The sequence below is a fragment of the Rissa tridactyla genome, chromosome 4 (assembly GCF_028500815.1).
Source record: "Rissa tridactyla isolate bRisTri1 chromosome 4, bRisTri1.patW.cur.20221130, whole genome shotgun sequence".
NCBI classification, from domain to species: Eukaryota; Metazoa; Chordata; class Aves; order Charadriiformes; family Laridae; genus Rissa; species Rissa tridactyla.
In genome coordinates this window covers 82,726,248-82,747,922 of record NC_071469.1, presented here as the reverse complement: position 1 = coordinate 82,747,922, position 21,675 = coordinate 82,726,248, and the positions used below count along the sequence as shown (strand labels likewise).

General features: G+C 44.0%; 1 protein-coding gene across 2 annotated transcripts in view; it reads left to right on the top strand.

Annotated features, from left to right (window-relative positions):
• The first annotated feature begins 4,727 nt into the window (after window positions 1–4,727).
• LOC128908058 (neural-cadherin-like) overlaps window positions 4,728–21,675 on the top strand; it is a 77,366-nt gene continuing 60,418 nt past the window's right edge. The window contains exon 1 of one of the 2 annotated variants that reach the window (XM_054197557.1): window positions 4,728–5,052. Coding sequence is in view for 1 of the 2 variants with exons in the window: in XM_054197559.1 (XP_054053534.1) it covers window positions 14,616–15,639 (1,024 nt within the window). In the remaining variant the exon portion in view is untranslated. Of the gene's footprint in view, window positions 5,053–14,615; window positions 15,640–21,675 lie in introns of those variants that run through there. The other variant, XM_054197559.1, reaches the window with a different exon arrangement.

The following is a 21,675-nucleotide window of genomic DNA, read 5'->3' as shown; positions in this document are numbered from 1 at the left end:
CGCCCCTTTCCCGGGGGACGGGGCGGTGGGCAGGGCCCGGGGGCGGGAGCCGCAGCCTGGGCCCGGGAGCTCGTTCTGCCGCGGGGCGCCCCGGCGCTCGGCGCTGTGCCGGGCCTTCGGCTGGGCGCGGCCCTGGGGCGGGCGCAGGTGCTTGGGCAGGTGCGTTGTTTTGGCGTTGAGAGAGGCAGAGGTGAGAAGGCTGAGCGAAGACCTTCGGGACCAGCAAACATCCAGCCGCTTGCCTAGTAGAAAGTTGACTTGTATGCTGCTTTTTTGTTTCCTTTTTTTCAGGTCAGTAACTTCGTAATGAGTGTTTAGGGGGTGCCCAGATGGTTTAATAGCATGCTTTCCTTTATTCTAGGAGTGCTGCGTTTTCCTAGAGTTCCTGACTTTATTGAAGACGGGGCTGTGGTTTTTTCACCAGTTTTGCAGTATGCTGCGTAAGTTGCTGATATTGTTTCTCTTAATTGGGTTGATGATGAGATTATTTTATAGGGGTTAGGGTGAGCATTGTGTGTGCATCTGCATATGGCATTTCAGCATTTCTCAAGAAAGCAGCGGGGATGTAAGGCATGGTGTTATTCAGGGTATGGCATGGCTCGTCACTTTTCCCCATCGCCCAAAGAGTGCCACGGTGTCCCTAGAGTTTTTGCAGCTTGCAGCAGGCCCCTCGTAGATTGTGTCAGGGCATCGCTTATTTTGTGGGTCTGTAGCGGAGCCCAGAGTCTGTGGGAAGACAGAAGATAGGAGGTGCCTGCCAAACACAGGGCACAGCTCAGAAGAGCAGCACCTGAGGAGTGGCTGCTGCAGGGGGTTCAGGGTTGCAAATACAGGATGGGAGCTGTCAGGAAGAGGTGGGGGTCCTTTCCTGAAGCTGAGGAGAAGAGAAGGGATTTCTAAAGTTTTGGCGCTGGGGTTTGGCTAGGAAAGGGAGGCAGGTTCATCAGTCTTTGTCATATCGGTTTTGCATTTGGGTTTGGGTGTTGACAGGGTCTGGTCTGTTCTAGTCTCTTGTATTTGAGGTGAGCTGGATAGTATCAAGGAGGAGCATGGGACTGGTGATTTCACAGAAATGCAATGGTAATTTTGTGTTTGTTGGTATCTTAGGTGCCATAAATAATTGTTGCTGCAGCCTCTGACTCTGGAATCAGCGTGAAGCAGGTGAGCGGATTGCTATGGCACCTCTGAGGATGAGGGTGTTGTGGAAGAGGTTGGCATCTACTGTCATGGTGGTCACTGCCGGAGCTGTGGTTTCTTTTTGTTTTGCAGATGAAGAGGAACCTGGTGACTGCAGCTTATCGAGGTTTTTTTGGTATTTCTCAGTCTATCTCTGTTCACCTCACTGTCACCTTTTTTAATTCCTCCCTCTCAGCCCTGTAGGTCATCACTATTCTTTGTTTCTCTCTGTCTGGTTCCCTGTTGCCTCCTCCTCTCTGGTCTGTAGCCCATTGCTGTTTTCGTTCCCCTGTGGCTCCCTTTCCCTATTTTTCACCGTCCCTTCTCTGCTCTATAGCCGATCGCTGTTGTACTGGGTTTACGTGACAAGGTTTTGTTAGCTGAGTTGTGGGGGGCAGGGGCTGCAGGGGTAGGTTCTGTGAGAAGACACCAGGAGCTGCCCCCATGTTGGGCACAGCCAGTTCCAGCTCTGAAACGGACCTGCTGCTGGTCAAAGCTGAGCCCATCAGCAATGCTGGCTGGGAGCAGAGTCCCTTGCAACCCATGGAGGACCCCATGTTGGAGCAGAAAAAGAGCAGGAGGAGGGAGGAGCCCTCACTCCCTGTCACCACAACCCCCACTCCCTGTTACCCTGCATTGCTCGGGGGCAGGATGAGTGAAGATAATCCCAGGAAAAAAGAAGAGGGGTAGTGGGAAGGTGTTTTTTAGATTTGTTCTTCTTTTGCGTTATTTGATTGACAATAAATTAAATTAATGTCCCCAAGTTGAATCTGTTGTGCCTGTGATAATAACTGAGTGATCTCTTTGTCCTTGTCTCAACCTACAGACTTTTTCATTTTAATTTTTTCCCCTGTCTTGATAGAGTGGCTTGGTGGGCACCCAGGGGCCAGCCACGGTCAATCCACCCCAGCTTACTTCTATCACGCTCCCTGTCCCTGTTTTTTTTTAATGCTCGACTATGTTTCTTGTACCCTATCTCTTTTGAAACTTTCTTTCTTCCTCTCCATCCCTTTCTTCTTAATTCTTGCTTATGTTTCTTGAACCCAGTTAGTTTTAAAAATTTCCTGCTACCTTTCGCTCTCTCTGCCTTCCAACTTAATTTTAATTTCTTTCCCATGTTTCTTGTACCTTGTTGCTTTTCATAATTATCTTCCTCAATCTCTCTCTATACAGTTCTGCGTATGTATCTTTAGTTCTTGGGTATGATACTTGTATCCTGTGCCTTTCAGTTTTGTGTCTATGTCTCCTTCTAGCCATCTCTATAATTCCCAGTTCTTCGCTCTCTGTTCTGCCCCCTGTCACTTTTAAATTTTTTTTCTACATCTCACTGTTATTTTTAGCTTATGTTTCTTGTACCCTGTTGCTTTTTTGAAATTTTCTTTCAATGTGTACTACTGTCTGGGTCCCTATTTCTATTTTTTATTTCTTGATGATGTTTCTTTTCCCCTGCTCCTTGTCTTGTCTCTGTCGTCTTGTCCTGCTGGTCCTTTCCACCTCTCTCTCCTGGTCCCTGTGTCTCTTATTTATTCCTCCATTTCTCTGTCTCTTGTTGGTTTTGGTTTTTTTTGGTTTTTCTTTTTTTTTTTGCACAGTCTCGCCTCTCTCCACATGGCTGTCCTACTCCCCACCCCTCTCTTATTCATGGTGTCCTGTTTCCTGGCTTCCTGTCCCACACCCTTTCTCTATGTCCCTCTGTCCTTTCTCCTCCTTTTCTCTTTCCTTTTGTCCCTCTGTCCTGCTGCATTTGTGCACTGATTCTTGTAGCCAACTCATTGCTGGGATTCCTTATGCACACTAAGGAATAAACATTTCCTGCCTCCTCTGTGCCCCTTGATGCATTTGCAGCCCGCCACGTGCAGAGCTTATTGCTGGGGACAGGCACAAGGGAGGGGGTGATGTGATGTGCTGTGGGGCTTTGGCAATGGTCCCTGTTTCCAATGGGCTCCAGCCCAGGTGGGACCCATGAGGTGAGGATGGGCTGGGCCAGGCTCAGGTGCAGACAGCGAGGCTGAGGATGGGGCTGTCCCTGCTGTGCCGAGGGGGCTGCCTGGGCAAGCCTGCCTGCTGGAGCTGGGCGAGGAGTGAAATAAAGGGGGTTCCACAGGCAGCTGCCTCCAGCAAGGAACAGACAGTCCGCATGGTGAGGAAGGATCCCTCCTGGCTACCCTTGACAGAGCGTTGGGAGCTCACTGCGTCCGTCTGCCACATGTGTGAGCCGCTGTGCCTCTGGGATGCCTTGTGGGAGAAAAGCATCGAGGCACCCACTGCCTGCTCCTAGGCGGGCAAGGGTCAGGCTCCCAGCACCATGGAGGAGGAAGGGGCAGAGAGAGAAGCCTCTGGGCAGTGAAGGTCCCCCAGCTGTGCTAGGAGCTGCAGTGAGTCACGCGCCCTTCCCTGCCACACTTCTCCCAATCTCTGCCTGCGTCCTTGTCTGTCCCAGGCTCTGGCTCCCCAAAAGTTTTTGTTCTTGTGCCAATGCCACGCTGTACCCTGTCCCCTTCTCCATTTCCTTTCTGCGCCTCTGCCTTCCCGGCTCCCCATCTGCTATTATTTCATTCTTCCCACACTGCCTTCTTCACTATTGCTTGTGAAAACTGCATTTGTAGGTCTCCCTCTACCCAGCGACCTGTCTGTATTTCCAGTGACTCCCTCTGCTCCGCCCCCCATTCCTCCTCCATTGTCCTCTGCCCGTGGCTGTTGGTCCGACTCCATCTCCTGCTATTTAACTTGCTACCTACCTGTATGGCCAGTACCCTGTTGCTTTCCAAGTTTTCTTTCTGTCTCCATTTACCCAGATCTCCATCTGTGTTTTTTAATTCTTCTTGCCTGTCCTCTACTTTGTTATTTTTAAAATTTTGTTTCATTGTCTGTATTTATTCAGTTTGCTGAATTTTAAATTTTTTTTTCACATTTCATTAATGCAGAGGCTTTTTAAAATTTTCTTTCTACATCTCCATTGCCGTTTGCCGTCCATATTTCCTAATTATTTCCTTTTGTTTCCCCAATCCCCATCACTTCTTAAATTTCTTACTTTTATCCTGTTTGTTGTCTTTATTGCTTATCTTCTCTTAATTATTTCTTGTCTTTTCTTACTGCCGTCGCATTTAAAATTTTCTTTCTGTATCTGTTTTTGTTCACCATCCCTATTTTGTAATATTTTCTCTTTATTTATCCTACTGGCTAGCACTTTTAAAATGTTCTTGCTATGTCTACTTTTGTTCCCTTTGCTGTCATTTTAAAATTATTTATTGTCTTTCCTTAGTGCTGTTGCCTTTTAATTTTTCCTTCTACGTCTCCAATTTAGTTTGCCATTGTTATTTTGTAATTTGTTTCCTTGCTTCTTTAATCATGGATGTGCTTAAGATTTTTCTGTCTACATTCATCTCCTTTACCGTCTTTATTTTTAATTATTTCTTGTCTTTCCTTAGTGCCTTTTGTTTTTAGATTTTCTTTCTATGTGTTTTAAGTTCACTGTTTATTTTATTCCTTATTTTCTTAATCCCTGTTACTTATAAAATTTTATGTCTGAGCTCTTTCCCTCAGAAACCTGTCCTTGGGTTTGTTTGTGCCTCAGAGCCCTCTTACAATCCTCTGTGCCATCTAGGATGCTTCCATTTGGTCCCCGGCCTCCTGAGGACATCTGTACTCCGTTGCAATCCCCCCCGGACTTCCTCCTCGTGTCCCTGTACCTTCTTTGGTCTCTCTGGCCCATTCGGGACCCCTCTCGTGGTGTCACGGCAGCTATAGGTGCCTTCAAGGTTGCCCTTAGCACATCTTCAGCTTTGCTGCGGACCTTGCACACCCCTCTCCTTCCCTCAGAAGGCTTCCTGACTCCATATCTGTGACCCGGTGTTGGACACCGAAGTTTTGCTTAGCGTAAGTACCTAGACTGGCGAAGCCTTAGGCTGCACAATGTAACCTAGCAACATAGCAAACTTTGGCTGAACGCCTTCTTAGTCCAAGAAGGATGGATAGTAGTTTTGTTTGACTTTGGTACATTGTAACTTAACTAACATAATGAAATTGTAGAAGTAACATTAAATGCTTAACATTATGAATTAGAGTGACCGTTATGATCAAAGGAAAGGGAACTCTAATTCGTGGAAATGAAGAAAGGGACCATTCTATCCTGAGTCAGCAGAAGAAGGATGAGATACAAGTGCAGATGGGACAAAGAGGTCACAAAACTAGGTCAGAAGGTAAAAGCACTTGCACCAAAACTCCAGTCATCGAAGAGGACATGTAATGGCTGAACAATTACATTGGAGACGAGACACACATTTTTCATGTGAACAGGGGCACGAATAGCTTATGTCATAGGTAGATAGCCGCGCCTAGACTCCTCTCTGAGAAGGAGTTTAGGAAGCAAGGGGATCCAGTCTGAACCTCGCTGCTCGGTGGGAGGGTCTTCCCGGGCTCTTCTTCAACACACAGCCCAGTTCTTCTGTCTTCTCCTCCCTCTAGCCGTGCCTCTATTAGTTCCCTGGCCTCCAAGGCAACATTTACTCAGTTCAGGTGCCCTCTGGATTTAATCATCACGTTCCCTGTAATTTTCTGTCTCTCTGGCTTTGTTGGGACTTTTCTTCTCCTGGTCACGATGCCTCCCAGGAGTTTCCTGGCGCTCCGTATCCATCTTGTAGCATTTAAGGTGGGTCCATCTTTGAGCTGTAGAGCACTCACAGAGCTGCTGGGGATTTATGGAAAGTTGGGGCTGTTGGTGGCATTTCCCGTTATCCCAGGGGCAGCCAGGGGTCCCCAGGGCTGCATGGTGTCCCCAGGCTGCTCCTGACTTTGCCTACAGCACCCTGAGATGTCCCCAGCATGTCTGGGGCAGAGGGCTGGAGCCTGTGTGGATGGTGCTGGGAGACAGGGATTCTGAGCTGTCCCCGACAGGGCTCAGTGCCGGGGGCTTGGTGCCTCCATCGGCTGCAGGTGCGAGCCTCTGGGCAGCCTCGCAGCGTTGGAAGGGAGAGAGGAAGGCACTGGAGGGGTGGAAGTCTCCTGCTGGTGCCCAGAGCTGGGGTGAGTCGCGCTTCCTCTTGTGTCCCGGTCCATCTCTGCTGCCCTGTCCCACATCCCTGCCCGCTTCCATGTCCCTCTGCGCCGGCCCACCTGCCTGACCACCTCCCAAAAACTTCCTGTGCTCCCCCTCTTCCATATACCTTGTCGCTTTTTACATTTTTTTCCAATGCTTCCTTCTGTTCTCATCCCCGTTCCTATTTCTTAATTCCTTCCTGTGTTTCTTGTAGCATGTTACTTGTTTTAAAACATTTTCTATGTCTCCCTCTATCCGACTCCCTGTCCCTATTTTTTTAATTCCTCCCTCTCTGCCCCGTACCCAGTTGCTTTAAACGTTTTCTTTCTATGTCTTCATTTATTATTTTCCTGTCCTTCTTTAATTTTTCCCTGTCTATACTATACTCTGATAATTTAAAATTTTGTTTCTATAGCTACTTTTATCGAGTTCACGGTCTTTATTTTCTAATTCTCTCCTGCCTGTCCTGTACCCTGTTGCTTCCTCACTTTTCTTTGTGTCTACTTTTACCAAGCTCCCCACCTGTATTTTTATATTCTTCCCTGTGTTGTGTACCCCCCTGCTTTTTAAATTTACTTTTATGTATGTCTCTATTTTTTCCCCCGTTCTTATTTTTTAATTTATTGTTGTCTTTCCTTAAAGTTGTCATACTTTAAAGTTTTCTTTCTATTTCAAAGTCTATCCACGTTGCTGTCCCTCTGTGTGTTTTCCTGTCTATCCTGTACCATGTTGCTTTTTAAGTTTTCTTTCCATGTCTGCTTTAACCAATTCACTGTCTTTTTTATTTGTTTCTTGTCTGTCCTGTACCCCATTGCTTTTGAAATTTTCTTGCTATGTCTTTTGGTATTTTTCTCTGTATTCTTATTTTGTAACTTTTTCTTCTCTTAATGCCTCTGCTTTTATAATTTTCTTCCTATGTCTCTATCACCTTACCCTTATTTTTATTTTTTTTTCTTGTCTTTCCTTAATATCTTTGCTTTTAAAATTTTCTTTCTATGTCAACTTTTATCCAGATTTCTGTTACCATTTTTAAATTGTTTTTCCTGGTTATCCTTTACCCAATTGCTTTAAATTTTTCTTTCTATTACATCTACTTTAACCAAATCACTGTTTTTATTTCTAATTTTTTCCTGTCTGTCCTGAATCCTGTAGCTTTTTCAATTTTCATTCCATGTCTATTTTTATCAAGCTCCCTATTTATATTTTTTAATTTATTCCTGTCTGTCACGTACCCTGTCATTTCTTACATTATATTTTCATGTATGTCTCTTTTTTTTTTTCTGCCCTATCCTTGTTTTTTATTTTTTTTCCTTGTCTTCCTTAATGCCATTGCTTATTATGTTTTCTGTGTCAACGTTTATTACGTTTGCTGTGACTACTTTTTATTGTTTTCCTATCTTTCCTGTACCTCATCGCTTTTACAATTTTCTTTCTATGTCTCCATTTGTCTAGTTTTCTCTCCCCATTTTTGATTTTTCTCGTGTACCACAACTTTTAAGGTGCTGTTTCTGTCTGGCCATCGGTTGGTTGGGGGTGAGCGGTGGTTTTTTTTTTTTTTCCTTTGCATCGCTTGTTTTTCTCGGGTTTTATTTTCCTCTCTCTTTGTCCGTCCCGTCCCCCCCCCCCCTTTTTAATTTTTTTTTTAGATTAATTTTTAATTATTAAACTGTGCTTATATTAACCCGTGAGTTTTCCTCACATTTTTACCCTTTCGGTTCTCCGCCCGCCCGCGCCGGCGGCCGTCGCTCCGGCCCGCAGGGGGCGCTGGTGCTCCGTGGCTGGAATTGGCCAGCAGGGGGCGGGCCCGCGCGGCGGGGGAGGGGGTGTGTGCGTGCGTGTGTCCCGCGCGCCCTTCCCGCCGCCCTTCAACGGCCGCCCCGCGCGCAGGGACCGTTAGGCGGAGCGGGGCGGCGTGAGGAGAGCGAGTCGCGAGGCGCCTTCCGTATCGTTTGATGGTTTTGAAGTGTGGCTCTATTAAAAGATACCATCGTCTAAAAAGCAAATGTGTTAACCTAGCAGTTCTCTGCTGTGTATCGAGTCTCTGCTGTCTGTAGTAACAAAGATAAACTACTATTTTTTTACGTGTTTTTTTGGAAATGACACAGGTACAAAAGGTGCACTGGATTTGTTTTCTTTTTTCTTTTTTTTTTCTTTTTTCATCATTAAGAGACGTGTTTATTGCATTCCAACTATTAAATTTTGCCCTAGCTTATGGAACACAATCCACTTTAAATGGTGTGGAACTATATTGGTTCTAATCTATTTAATTAAGAGCCTATGGAATTGAAGATACACGTTGAAAACATTTAAGTTAACCCGCTTTAACTCACTGTCCATTACACCTTTAGGCTGCTGTTTCATAAATAGAGATTAAAACAGAGACAGAAGAGTAAACGGAGACCAGATTGCACAGAATGCTACAGAGGAAGGTGACCAAAAGACTGGAGTTGGGGAAGGAAAGGTGAGCCTAGGGTAAAAACTAGTGCTTGCTCCTTTTTTACTGTTGTTCTTTACGGTTGCTTAGGTCAACGTATGGTGAGAAAATCTGAGCTGACCCCTACAGCATTTTAGACATTCCACACACATATGAGTCAGCAGCTGTTCTAAGAAAGGGTGTGGAAGTAGGACAAAATTGAATATCAAAACTGTATTAAAAGGAAAGCAGGCAATCTGCTGTCTGAGCAGTCTTTTACCTAGAATTATTTACAATAGAATTAAATAAGAGTTAGGCTGACTGCCTTCAGTTGCCTTGCCACACCACATGAAGGAAGATGATGAATCCTTCATGGAGGCATCATTCGTCACTGATTCCTTGGGCTGTAGAAAGAAGAATATTTTCTCTGTATTTCCTTGTATATGTTTTCCATGTGCCCAGATAAGCTTTGGTTTCTAGATTGCCAGCAACAATATGCTTGAGTATTTTTAACATGTCAAATTAAAATATTAGTTTAGGTTTGTATCACTCAAAAGCTTCTTTAATTTTCAAAGACGAAGATGAGTTAATTACTTTAAAACTTTGAAGGTGGTTTCTGCCTTTGTAGGTAGTATATTATTCACTAAACCAGTATATTTCTTATAATAATTGTCAATCTGACTTACACACATGCGAATTCTGATGTACAGCATAAGATACCTCAAATGATCACAGTGCTCCCATAGAGAGAGACAAATGTGTGGTACTGTCACACTCTTCATAGTTACTTAAACATTATCTTCAAAGGATACTCTGTATAAACCTGTTGCAAGTACCTTTTTGTTAAATGCGCTGATGTGTGATATTTAAAAATTTAGTTCATACCATTTAGGAGCGAACCCCTCTCAAATATAGAAAATCTCTGTGGAAGAGTGTTGCATCGGAGGATCTAGGTCTGTCTGTCTTTGGCTTTCAGAGCTACTGACCTTGGCAGATGTGGGCTCCCTGATTTTGTAGTGGTTGTTTGCTCCAGACCCTGGAGGCCTTAACATCCCAAGCCATAGGTCTTCACTCCCTATGATGTGCTTCCCAGAACTGTGGAATCTGGAAGACCAGGTTTCTCAACAGCCCTTTAGGCAGGATGCTGAGAGGCTCACCAGAAACCTGCCTGGCTTCTGCTGGAATCTGGGCAGAATTAAATCAGATATGTTTTCTTTGCCAAATCTGCAAATTATTTTCTTCTGATTAGTTCTGCTGAGGTCAAACTCATTTGGGATTCTGAAACACAGAGAAATGTGATGACCAAAACAAAACATATTGAAGTTTTGGAGAATTATGCTTATAAATAGGAAATACAAGCAGGAATGAATTGATTATTTGTTTACTGTATGTATACAAATAACTGAAAAATACTCTAAGCGAGGTTTACTAAGTTTTAGTGTCAGGCATGTGCACTCGCGTTTTATGTATTGAATGCAAAACCAGCAGTCAACTTCTCAATAGATGTTTTATTAAGGCAGTTACAGGGATGAAGCATAGTTCTGAGAAAAATGGATGTTTAGAGAGTGGTATAAAATAATTTACAAAAATCATTATTTAAAAAAAAAAAAGTTAAATGACTCTGCATCAGCCACAGAAGTCAAAATTCTGATTAATAGAAAAACTTTATCATGTGAAAACTTACGATTTTTAAGGAAAGCTTTTCTGTAAAGTTTTTCAAGCTGTTTACTGAGATTATTGATAATGGAATTAATTTGCAAAGTAGTAAGGCACCGGACAGGGAAAACAGAATATACCATTAGAGTGTTACTCAGTGAGAATTTATTGTTACTGTATTGTCTGATTTCAGCACACCTCAGATTTCACTTTTTTATATGTATGTATAGCTCATTTAATTTGATTATAAGTTATGTAGGAGGTATTTCTGACTGCATAAGAAGTATGTGTGTTTACATAGATTATTGTAATTAAAACATTTATTCTAACCTTCTTGGACTTGTATATAGCACACTGCTTAACAGCAGAAAAGGTCTTCCAGCTGGTTGAAATAAACTGGAAAGTAATTGCTATAAGATACTGAAAGATATTGAAAATGTCATCAGTTTTTCAGTTTCAGAGGAAGGATTCTGCTCTTAGCATGACAGAAGGTGTTTCTTGCACTCATTTGACTGCTAGATTCCAAGAAAAAATTGTGAAGTATAGTGAGAAAGCTGCATAAAGAGCTAGCAAGGATTAGACAACAGCAGCTGTACTTCTGAATAATTTAGGTTTAGTTTGCAAAATTATAAAGGAAAGGATTATCACTTATACTCGCATGTGAGAAAATGGAGCTACAAGTGTTGTTATAAAAAATGACAATGTACAAACCATCTAAAATAGCACAGGGACTATCTTGTCACTTTGGGCTAGATCCTGCAGAGCTGCGTACCAAGACATTTGTAGAATCATGAGTGGGAAGTAAATAGCGTAGAAAGAGCTTCCTTTGTCTAGTCAGGCAGCAGGGCAGAACCCTTCCTGAAAGTTTAAACTAGTGCTTGAGGGTAATGTCTGTCAGGTGTACCAGATAACATATATATCAGCTTGCTCCAGAGGGGTATATTAATTCTATTACTGATACATATTTATAGTTATTTTTAGTAAAAGATCCTAGGGGGCTTCCAGCCTCTTTCTCCCCCTTGAAAGCCAGCTATTGAGTATGTGGCAGTCAAGAGCACTCACTGCTTCAGGCATATTTGCATTTTGATCAAAAGCAAAGTCAATTGTGCCGCTTTTCCCTAAGCCATCCTGCCCTTCAGCTACAAGGTATACGTAAAACAGGAAGAATGCCTAGCATCATTCTTCTCTCCTGCCTCAATATTTACAATACAATTCCATAAGGTTAAGGCAAGATTTTCCTCAGAATGTTTCCTGGTCATATTTTACAGGAAATGTAATTTGTAAAATGCAAATTCTGCATCAAATAACTTCTCACGATGTTTCTCTAAAAATTTACGTTAATACTATAAATCAGTAAGTTACAAAGACTATAATTCAGTAATTTTCAAACATGAATTAATCATTTTTGACAGAGATTCTGATTTTATCTTGGCCTTGCCATCACCTGATCACACAGGTGAACCTCAGTAATCAGCAGGTTGGTTGTACTTGATGCTGTGTGTGACCACTAGATACCTTTGGTCATGTGAGGTCTCTGGGAACTACGCTTATCTTGCTGTCCAGGCTTGCAAGCTAGCAATCTGTACAGCCTGTGAGTCTTGTTCTGAGGTGTGTAGGAGGTTCTGAGGTACAACCCTTAGAGTTGTAAGTCCTGGCTTTTACAGAGAAAAAAAGAGGGAAACTTTGAATTACTGTATTAAAAGATGTACACAGGTAATTCAAGGCAGGAGCGAGAAAAGAATTCTTGCTTTAGTGCAAGAACTGGTGCTTAACTGTCAAAAGCAAAAGTAGAGCTAGCAGAAATAGAGGGAGTTCCCGTAAGTGGGATGATGGTCTGGAACGTTCAGAAAACCCTGGTGTGACCTCAGAGAGCGCTGTTGAACATTCAGGAAAAGGAAGCAAATGATGTATAGAGTTTATTGTACTCTCTAGACCTGCCATCTCAATAAACTTGTGAAGTAGAAGAGCTGAGGAGCTTGTATTGTAAAGTCAGGGCCTGTATGGTCAGGACTTCTGGAGATGGGCAGAAGTCGGCAAGATCTTGACTGTACAATTTAGATTCCCTCTAATTTGCAGAGTTAATAATAGGATTAGAATATCAGGTATTTGTCTATGGTTACCATAGGGCAGAGAGCTATGAAAATCAACAACCTTCTATTTTTTAACAAAGAACATCATAAAGTCTCTATTTTCCTAAGAAAACCCCAAACCAACCTTGTGCAATCTCTGAGTTTTCTGTCTACACACTGATTAAAATAATGTAGGTTGAATTCTGCATTTGAAACAGTGGATGAGGCTCATCTTTAAAGTCAGTTAGAACCACATTTGTGTCTAAATTAATTAAAATGTCTGTTGAATTTTTGGTGCAGAAATGAAAGACCTTTCAAAATGTAGTTCTTACAGGTTCTTACAGAGAGAAATCCTAGTGGATGTAGAAAACAGAACTCACTAAAGTGATCCCACAAAATGATTTGATCAAATTTTGATCAAATACTAGTTGTGGATTCTTCATAGTATCCTACAATTTAGGGAACTATTGGAAAAGTTCATTTTATTTTAGAGCCATATAAATCTTTGTGACCAGGGCATGGGTTCTTCCCATCCCCATCTGTATTGCCCTTTGTTCTGTACAATCCATAGACCTCACAAATTTTCTTTTTTAAAGACCAAAAAAAAAAAAAAAGCCACCAAAGCACTGAAGATAACATCCCATATAGGGGGGTGCTTTTATACAGAGATTTCAGGGCTGTTTTAACTCTGTGAGGAAAACCTCTAAGAATTCGCATCATCTCAACTTTTTACATCAATACAACTGTCATATTTTCAATTTTTTAAAAGAAGATATATTCATTATTACTATTCCTAATTATAGAAAAATTAAACTCTGTTAGACAAATGGATGAAAGATTGGCCTATTTATTATTTTGTCCTAATCAAGACATCCATGCCTGCATTGGAATTTAGATACAGCAGCTTCTTACACTGTGGGGTTTATGCCAAAGTAGAATTGAAAATGCTTGAAATGGCAGGCACGCTTGAGGCATGGGACAAGCAATTCCTGTTTAGTACTCTACATGAATTTCTTTTGTTTTGGGTAAGTGATTCTGCCTTTCTGGTGGGCCGCCAGATCTTTATCAGTAGCACTGTTCTACCTCAGGTGGCATTTCCTCAGCCTTTTTTCCCCTCTTCTGTGCTTCAATGCATGTTAGGGATAGATGGTTTATTTTTGGAAGTTCTTGTGCCTGTTTCGTTCTGTGGGTGAATAGAAGAGTAATCCTGCCCTGGGCCCTGAAGAAATGTGTCAGTCTGAAATTGCTATTGTCTGTTTGTAGGAAAGGGGAAGAAGGGGAGCACAGCTACTCCACAGCTGACAATAGTGTGCTGCTTGATTGAAAGAGGGCACACTATGAGGCATAAATGGAGGTAATATATTAATGTATGAGGCTGATGACTTGTATCTCCTTAATTACTTTCAGGATGAACTGGAGAACATCGCTCTTGTGGTAATAGTAGAGCATTTGGATTTTTCATTCTGAGTCTCCTATAATCTTCCTACTTGATCCTGGACTCCCATTTCCCCATAAAGACAACCAGTTTCTCTAAAAGGATATCAGGAAGGTACAATATTGTATTTATAAAATTCTTCACAGTCTTGGGTGGGAAGTATAAGGCAACTGTATAAGGCATTAGAGAGCTGATTGACTGTGACTAAAGATGTAACTAGGCCAGTGACATTGCTCAAGTATAAGCTGAGGGCAAAACTGGGCTTTTATAATATGTAGCTATCTAGAAATGAACAAGAAGGTATTTTCAGCAGACAAGTGAGTGCTGTGAGAGCTGTTCCAACACATGTGACAGTCGGCAGGACATCCATCACCTGTGGACTGATGCCCGGGTAAGCGGGCGAAGAACTTGGCCCTTGGGGAAAGTGGGGGGGCTTGAGGAGGTTAAGGAGGTTATTACATCAGAAGGATAATTTGGGCTAAGGTGTAGTTAACCCAGCAGGGATATCCTGAATCAGATGCAAGGGACAATTAATAAACTGCATGATCTTGGGACGCGCGCAGCGCTGCCCGCAGGAGGCGGCCGGCTGGAGGCGGTGACTGCCCCGACCCCGCCGCAGCCCCCGGTCCCGGCCGTGCCCCGCGGGCGCCGGGGACGGCGCGGGCGGGCGCGGGGATTGGCCGGACGGGCCCCGCGGGCGACGGTCCCCCGGCCCCTCCCCGCCCGCCCGCCCCCTCGCCGCGCCGCTGCGGGGAGCGGCGGGTAGCGCCGCGCAGCCCGGGCGGCAGCCGCTGCCGCCGCTCGCAGCCGTCGCCGCCGCTCGCAGCCGTCATGGGTCCCCGCGGAGCCCGGCACGTCGCCGGTTGCCTGCTGCTCTGCTGGGCTCTGGCCGCCTCCCGCGCCGCTCCGCGGAGGAAACCCTCGTTCGGCGGCCACGTCGCGGAGAACCGTCCGGCGGGCACGCGTGTGCGCGGGCTGAGCATCCCCCTGACGCGGCTGGGGCCCGAGCCCTGGTGCGCCAAGGTGCAGGGGCGCCGCTGGCACCTGCAGCTGCTGGGCGAGGGCCACTCGCACTTCCAGGTGTCCCTGCACGCCCGCACCGCCCGCGTCTGGCTGCGCACCACCCGCCCGCTGGACCGCGAGGCGCGGGCCCTCTACTCCTTCCGCCTGGGCTTGTGCTGCAAGCACTGCCGGCCCCGCGGTCCCACGGCCGCCGAGCTGGCCGCCCTCACCGTCCGCGTCCTGGACGACAACGATAACGCGCCGCGCTTCGTGGGGGGACCGCGCCCCGGCGTCACGCAGCTCCGCGTGGAGGAGACGCTGGCGCTCAAGTCCCAGGTGTGGCAGGCGCGGGCCGAGGACGCGGACGCGGGCGCCAACGCGGAGCTGCGCTACTTCGCCCTTCCGCGCAGCGCCCACTTCTTCGTGGTGCCGCGCAGCGGGCGAGTGGTGTTGGTGCGCTCCCTGCTCCACCTGCGCGCCCCCATTCCCCTGCGCCTCTACGCGCGGGACCGCGGGCGGCCGGCGCTGCTCAGCGACCCCCTGGAGCTGGAGGTGCTGCCGCAGGCCAAGCGGCTGCCGCCGCCCCACGCCGCCGCCCGCCGCCGCCGGGCTCTGCTGCCGCCCGCCGCGCCCCTGGCGCTCTCCCTGCCCGAGGACGCCCGCCCGGGCAGCCGCCTGGCGACGCTGGCGCCGGGGCGCTTCCCCTCTGCCTGGTTCGAGCTGGTGTCGCCGCCCGTCGAGGAATCGCCGGTGCGGGTGGAGCGGGAGAGCGGCGAGGTGAGGCTGGTCGCCGCGCTGGACAGGGAGGCGGCGGCCGTCTGGGAGATCGTCGTCCGCGTCCAGGAGCGCCGAGGTAGGTGCGGGCGTCAGCACACGGGCGGCCCGCGGACACGGGCGGCGGCTGCGCTCGCCCCCGCGGTTGTGACTGCACAAAAAGTTGCGTCTTAGACAGAGTACTTGTCTTGTCCTGTCAGTAAGTTGGAGAGTAATTTGCCTTCTAAGGAGTAAAAAGTCCTCAAGTGACAACAAGCACATAATGGTGCTTCAGTATCAGGTGCCATGTGCTGTTATATTATGGAATGTAGTTTTGATCTTTTAAATCTGTAAATTGTTAATATTAAAACACTGTAGGTGACAAAAAGCATTACATAGTTTAGTGAATATGGACTGTGCAGCTATGTAAAATGCTTACAGCAGTAAGGTGGTTATCAAAATTTAACTATCTCACCTGTTAAAATTCTTAGTCATTAATGAGCAGCATGGAAAATAACTTGAAGCATGCAGCTGAAGTCACTGAGTTTTGAGTTGTTATTAAAGTCAAGCATGTTTGACTTACAAACATAGTGTGGGTTTTTGCAAGACTAGTGCCTTTGTGTTTATGTGGCTGCTCTTTTTAAAAATCGGGGGAGTCCAAAGCACACCATTAAAATGGCATGTTTATGATTTAAATTGCTATCATTCAAAGGGTCTTACTCAAGTTAAATAGAGTAGCTTGTTTCATTTATCTATGCCTGATTACATCTATCACTTTTTAAAATTCTTTTTTAATTTTGAATTGTCATCTTGGTTAATATTTTTCATCTACGAAAATACAGCTTAGTTTAAGCATTTTGTAAATTCACCGGAGGGGTGGATATCTGTGTACATTCACCATGTCTCTTGTTGTTTTCATGATACTTGTGATTGTAACAATGTTCTTTAGATTGTTTAGAATGTGAGTATTCTGAAGAAAATTGTATCAGCAGAAATGAGTTGGTTGGCTTGATTTCATCTCGGAAAGGTTTAGAAAGGGTTTTGTATTATGTGACTTCTAGTGCTTGGGAGGACTATTAACTTCTCAGCAGTGCAACTGCTCAGAGTAACTTCTGTTAGCCACACAGCAGCATAGGCGGGAGAGATAAAAAGCTTCACATGCTATTCCTTTCCCTCACCTCGTCTGTTTTCTGACTGAGGTGCAGCCCATAGGAGTGAGGCAGTTTATTCCTTGGTGTCTGTTAAATCCCTGAGGATGCCTGCAGGGATTCTAATTAGCGCTGACAGTTTCAGTGACATGAATACTTCCCCCAGTGAAGCAGGCTAGATCACCAGCTCATTTCACTCGGGTCCTGAGGAGCAGCTCTCAGATCTTTTTCTTGTTCCCTCTTGTTTTTTGTCATGCCTATTGCTGCAGCATATTGATGTCAGTCACTTGGACTGGCTTTGCCTTGTGTTCCAGCTTGAGCTTTGGCTGCTAACCAGGAAGTTGATAGACAATTTCCAAAAGACAAATGCTTTCTGTGTCCTATCTTTGCTACTCAATCTTGAGCAAGGCTACATGCCGAAGGGGATGTCATTACGCAGAGGCAGTGACAAAATCTATCGGGTCAATCTAAGTATGCTTCTGGGATGTTCACCCACTCTGTCAGGTATCTCAAGTTTCAGCCCTTTGTTGGTGTCCCAGCTCCCTCTGTCAGGATCAAGAAGATGTTGTTAGAAAAGTGGTAGCTAACCTTGCCCCCGGTTACTGCTAGTCTCACCTTTGTGATGGTTTTTACTCTTATTTAGTCTGAATATAGAAGTCTGAGGTTGCCTGGAACAAAGCTTGTGACTCTGTTATGCCAGAGATTTCTTTCCCAAAGCAATGCTTGCTAACCCAGTTAAAAAAAAAGTGAACCAACTTTAACTTATTTTCAGGGATTTTTTTTCACCATCTTATAGTTTTACTAAATAGCTTGAAGTACTTTCCACTAGCCCGATCTATTACTGCTAGTAGTATGAAGTAGTAAGATAATAACCTCTACGAAATATGTAGAACTAGATTCTGACTTTCAGAAAGTAGGCAGACAGCAATTAATTGTGGACAGTACAAATAACGTACTTTAGATGCTAGTGATTCTAAGTTTCTTTGTTTAAAGGAACCTAAATTCAAAAATACACCTTTATTAGTACTAGTTTTTTCATCAGGAAAAGGTTAATAATGACTTGACACCTTTAAAACTCTTTTAAGTTGCAGAATGCTTACATTCTCATTTTATAGGAGGTAAAATACATCAGTATTTGAAACATACTTAGAAAGTTATGTCTCTTTCCTTACTTGTAATCCAAACTTCAGTAACATGAGAAAAGATAACCAAAGGAGTGGGACAGGACAGGGAGAAAGATGGCTAGCAGAACTAGATATTTCAATTAGTCTAAAATAAGGAAGATACAGAAGATCGCAAAAGCTCCAGGAAAAAAACCCCAGTATCTAAGGAAGTGAGGTCTCACGATGAATTAAAGCGTGGAGATGGTTACACTGGATTTTGTTGTGAATAAAAGTGTAAATTCAGGTTCTTTCTCTAGTTCGTTTGCTTTGCTTTTAATATTTGTGCTGGCTTATTTTATATGGTATAAATCCATAAATATTCTAGCAGATGTGGTTTTCTGGCATTAGAGCTTATGGTAACAGGTGCTGATTTATGTTCAAGTGGTATAAAGCTGTGTTAATTCCTTTAATGTATTTTTCATTTTCTACCCCCCTAATTCTTGCTGCCTGGTAGCTGAGAATTGAAAATTAACCAATAATTGTTTCTGGCTTTAGTCTCTTCTTCAACCCAGGCAATGATGTCAAGGGTAAGACAAGACTTTTAGATGCTTTAGCATAGAAGGTGTACCTTCTTTGTCCTTTATCTTTTCAGTGTAGTTTGATTCATTTGTAATGTGCACTTCATTATCTAAAGTAGTAAATAATGCTTAAAACCATTGTGACACAGGTGGTCCTAGTAGGTCTCTAGGAAGAAACACTGATTTTTTTTTTTAAAGTTTTTTTTTCATGATGGAGCATTCTCAAAATAGTAGGAAGAAGACTGGTATATAGTAATAAAGCAACATTCAGCAGTGTTTCTTCCTAGTTTATGTGATATCCTTCATGCTTTAGTTCTTAAATGGGACTGTGTAGGAGATGTCCTGTTTCTGAATTAATTTTTATTCAGAGGAGCGCAAAGGGTATGTTATAGGCTGCGTGTTTGCTTATTTTTTTCTCTTCAGCTAAAATAGAATTTTAAATATTGTTCTGTTTGCTTTCTCTCAATTCTGTCCTGGATAATCAACACGGCAGTGTGTCTAGGGTGGGTTCCATTGAAGTAAATACTCTTCCAGATGCAGCCAGACCTTTAGCATCTCAATATCCAGATAATCATCTTCCACATGTCCACAGAAGAAGAAGGATTTTCTCACTCTGAGTCACAGCTTGTTGAAGATATGAGCTAACCTAGCTCACTCCATTTGGAATGGGGAGTAACTACCAACGTGATAGATTTGCTTTTTACTACATGGAGTATTTCTTGGTAGAACTGTATGATGTGACCATAGGATTGGCACTGGTATATGTTTTCCTGCATGATGGGTAGCTTTGAGGGACATTTGCAGCATGAACAACTCTTTGGCACGCAGGGTTGGGTTTTTTGGCAAAGCTGCAGTTGAGCTCTAAGATTTATTGTGATGATCATAGAATAGTTTAGGTTGGAAGGGACTTCTGAAGGTCATCTAGTCCAGCCCCCCTGCAATGAGCGGGGACATCTTCAACATGATCAGGTTGCTCAGAGCCCCGTCCAACCTGACCTTAAATGTTTCCAGGGATGGTGCATCTACCACCTCTCCGGGCAACCTCTTTCACCACCCTCATTGTAAAAAATTTCTTCCTTATATCTAGTCTGAATCTACCCTCTTTTAGTTTAAAACCATTACCCCTTGTCCTATCGCTACAGGCCCTGCTAAAAAGTTTGTCCCCATCTTTCTTATAAGCCCCCTTTAAGCACTGACAGGCATCAATAAGGTCTCCCTGGAGCCTTCTCTTCTCCAGACTGAACAACTTCAAGTCTCTCAGCCTGTCCTCATTTATTGTAGTGATGGGGAGAAATCACTATTATCACTATTGTCATTACCAGTGCAGCTACATGCTGTAGTTACTTTTTACAGGACATATTTTGATTATAATAAATAATTATTTTGTGTATTTTAGTGCTATGGTAAAATGATCTGCAATCTGTAGAGGAAATACATTACTAGTTCTGTTTATTCACTGTGTATCTTTTTGTGGCCATTTGATAGTTTGTAGACTTAGGTTTAACATAGTTTATATGTTTTCTGAAAATAGTAGTTACTGGAGAGCAGCAACAGGAAAACCTGGACCTATAGTGCAAAGTGCATTTTTTATGTTCTGCTGTACTTTTGGAGAAATAATAATTCCAGGCCCTGGACAAGAGAGAAGATAATATCTTGTTTTGTAGCTCAACTTCAGGTGAGTTCATCGCATGAATTCTTAGAAGGAAGGTTTAAAACCAGCCAGAAGTCAGTTTTAAGAAGTAGAGAAGAGATCACAGATCAATCACACCTGATAGATTTCATAGATTGGTAGGATGCTACCTTTCAGATTAGGGCTGACCTGTCCAACATAATTGTCAGGTCTTGGAGTGCAGTAGCAGGTCTTGAAGCTCCCTGGGTTTGGCTGCCCATGTTCAGGCCAGCTCCAACACCATGCAGCTGGCTAACCCTAGATCAGACAGTTAGTTGTCACAAGCCTTGTCAGTGGCCTCTGCCCCATGTCCTGGGGGCTGCGCTTAAGCTCAGGTCCTTTCCCGAGCTCCTCCAGGTGTGTGCTGTACCTGGCCATGTACATTGCTAACCCTGACACTGTCTTGCTGACTTGGCTTCCCAGCCTGACCTGAGACCTGCCCATCACTGCAGGCCTCTCTGGTGACCACTGGACTGTTGGGTGAGCCAGGTTTATATCTCAGGACCTGTTCTCCTCTTCTTGCTCAGTGACAGTGAGGTCCCTGCTTGCCTTGCTGTCACCCTTGACTCCCATTTCACCTTACCCTGCAGAGCAGCTTGTCCTTGCTGCTCCTTGGCAGTTAAATTCTGCAACTTCAGCAGCAGCATTTGTATAAAATATTCTCTCTACCCTGCCTACCTTGAGAGCTCTGCCTGGACATTGGACAGAAAATTCCACCTTGAGAGCAGAAACCACTTATTTGAAATTGAAATATCACCCAACGATATTTGCATTTGTCATAATTTACAAAAAGGTTGGCCAAAAGAAAAAAAAAAAAACAAAAACCTCACAAACCCCACAACCCCATACCAAAGAGAAACATCAGGAAAAAGTCGTACATTAGCTTGACCAACAAGATGCTAAACAGAATTCCAAAATTTCAGGATTTAACTTCATGAGGCTGTTTTTTGGCACATGGTCCTTGATGACCAATTCCTCTAGTGATCCTACTGGTCACTCAGCCCTGGGCTATATTTTTCAGTTACCTTTGCCTGAGGAATTGCTAGTTATGCTCACGTTTTCTGTAGCATTTCAGATTTTATCCCATTTAATTTATTGGGACACAATTTTTTTATTCCTCACAAAAGCATAATACTATTTTAAGTTTTTACCCAGTAACAGAAGGTAAAATTTCATAGACAGTCATGGGCATTAATATTTTAACATAGAGCTGGCATTTAATTTGAGAAGGAGCCATTATTATTCCATTAATGCTTGGGGGAAGTGCATGAAAGATCCTGTCTCTCTAATCCTCTGTTGTCTCAAACTCCTTTGACCTTACTTCATCCATGGGCATTAGCTTTGTAATCCTCCGTCGTTCATTTTTTCTTATTAGAGGATTTACTGAGAGTGATGTTTGACATGCCTTCCAAACAGTTAACAGCAGTCATTTATATTTCAAGTATATTTGTCCTGTTTGTATCGACATATAGAGTGGAGATACCAATTTTAGTGATACGTATATTTTAAACCTTGAAGGTTTTCATGCTTGGAAGCCAAGGATCATCTATTTTAATTTTATCTGAGGCCTTAGTCCCTTACTAGCTGTGTATTGATTCTGTGGGGATCATCCTTAAGAATTACATAGCTTCTGGGTGA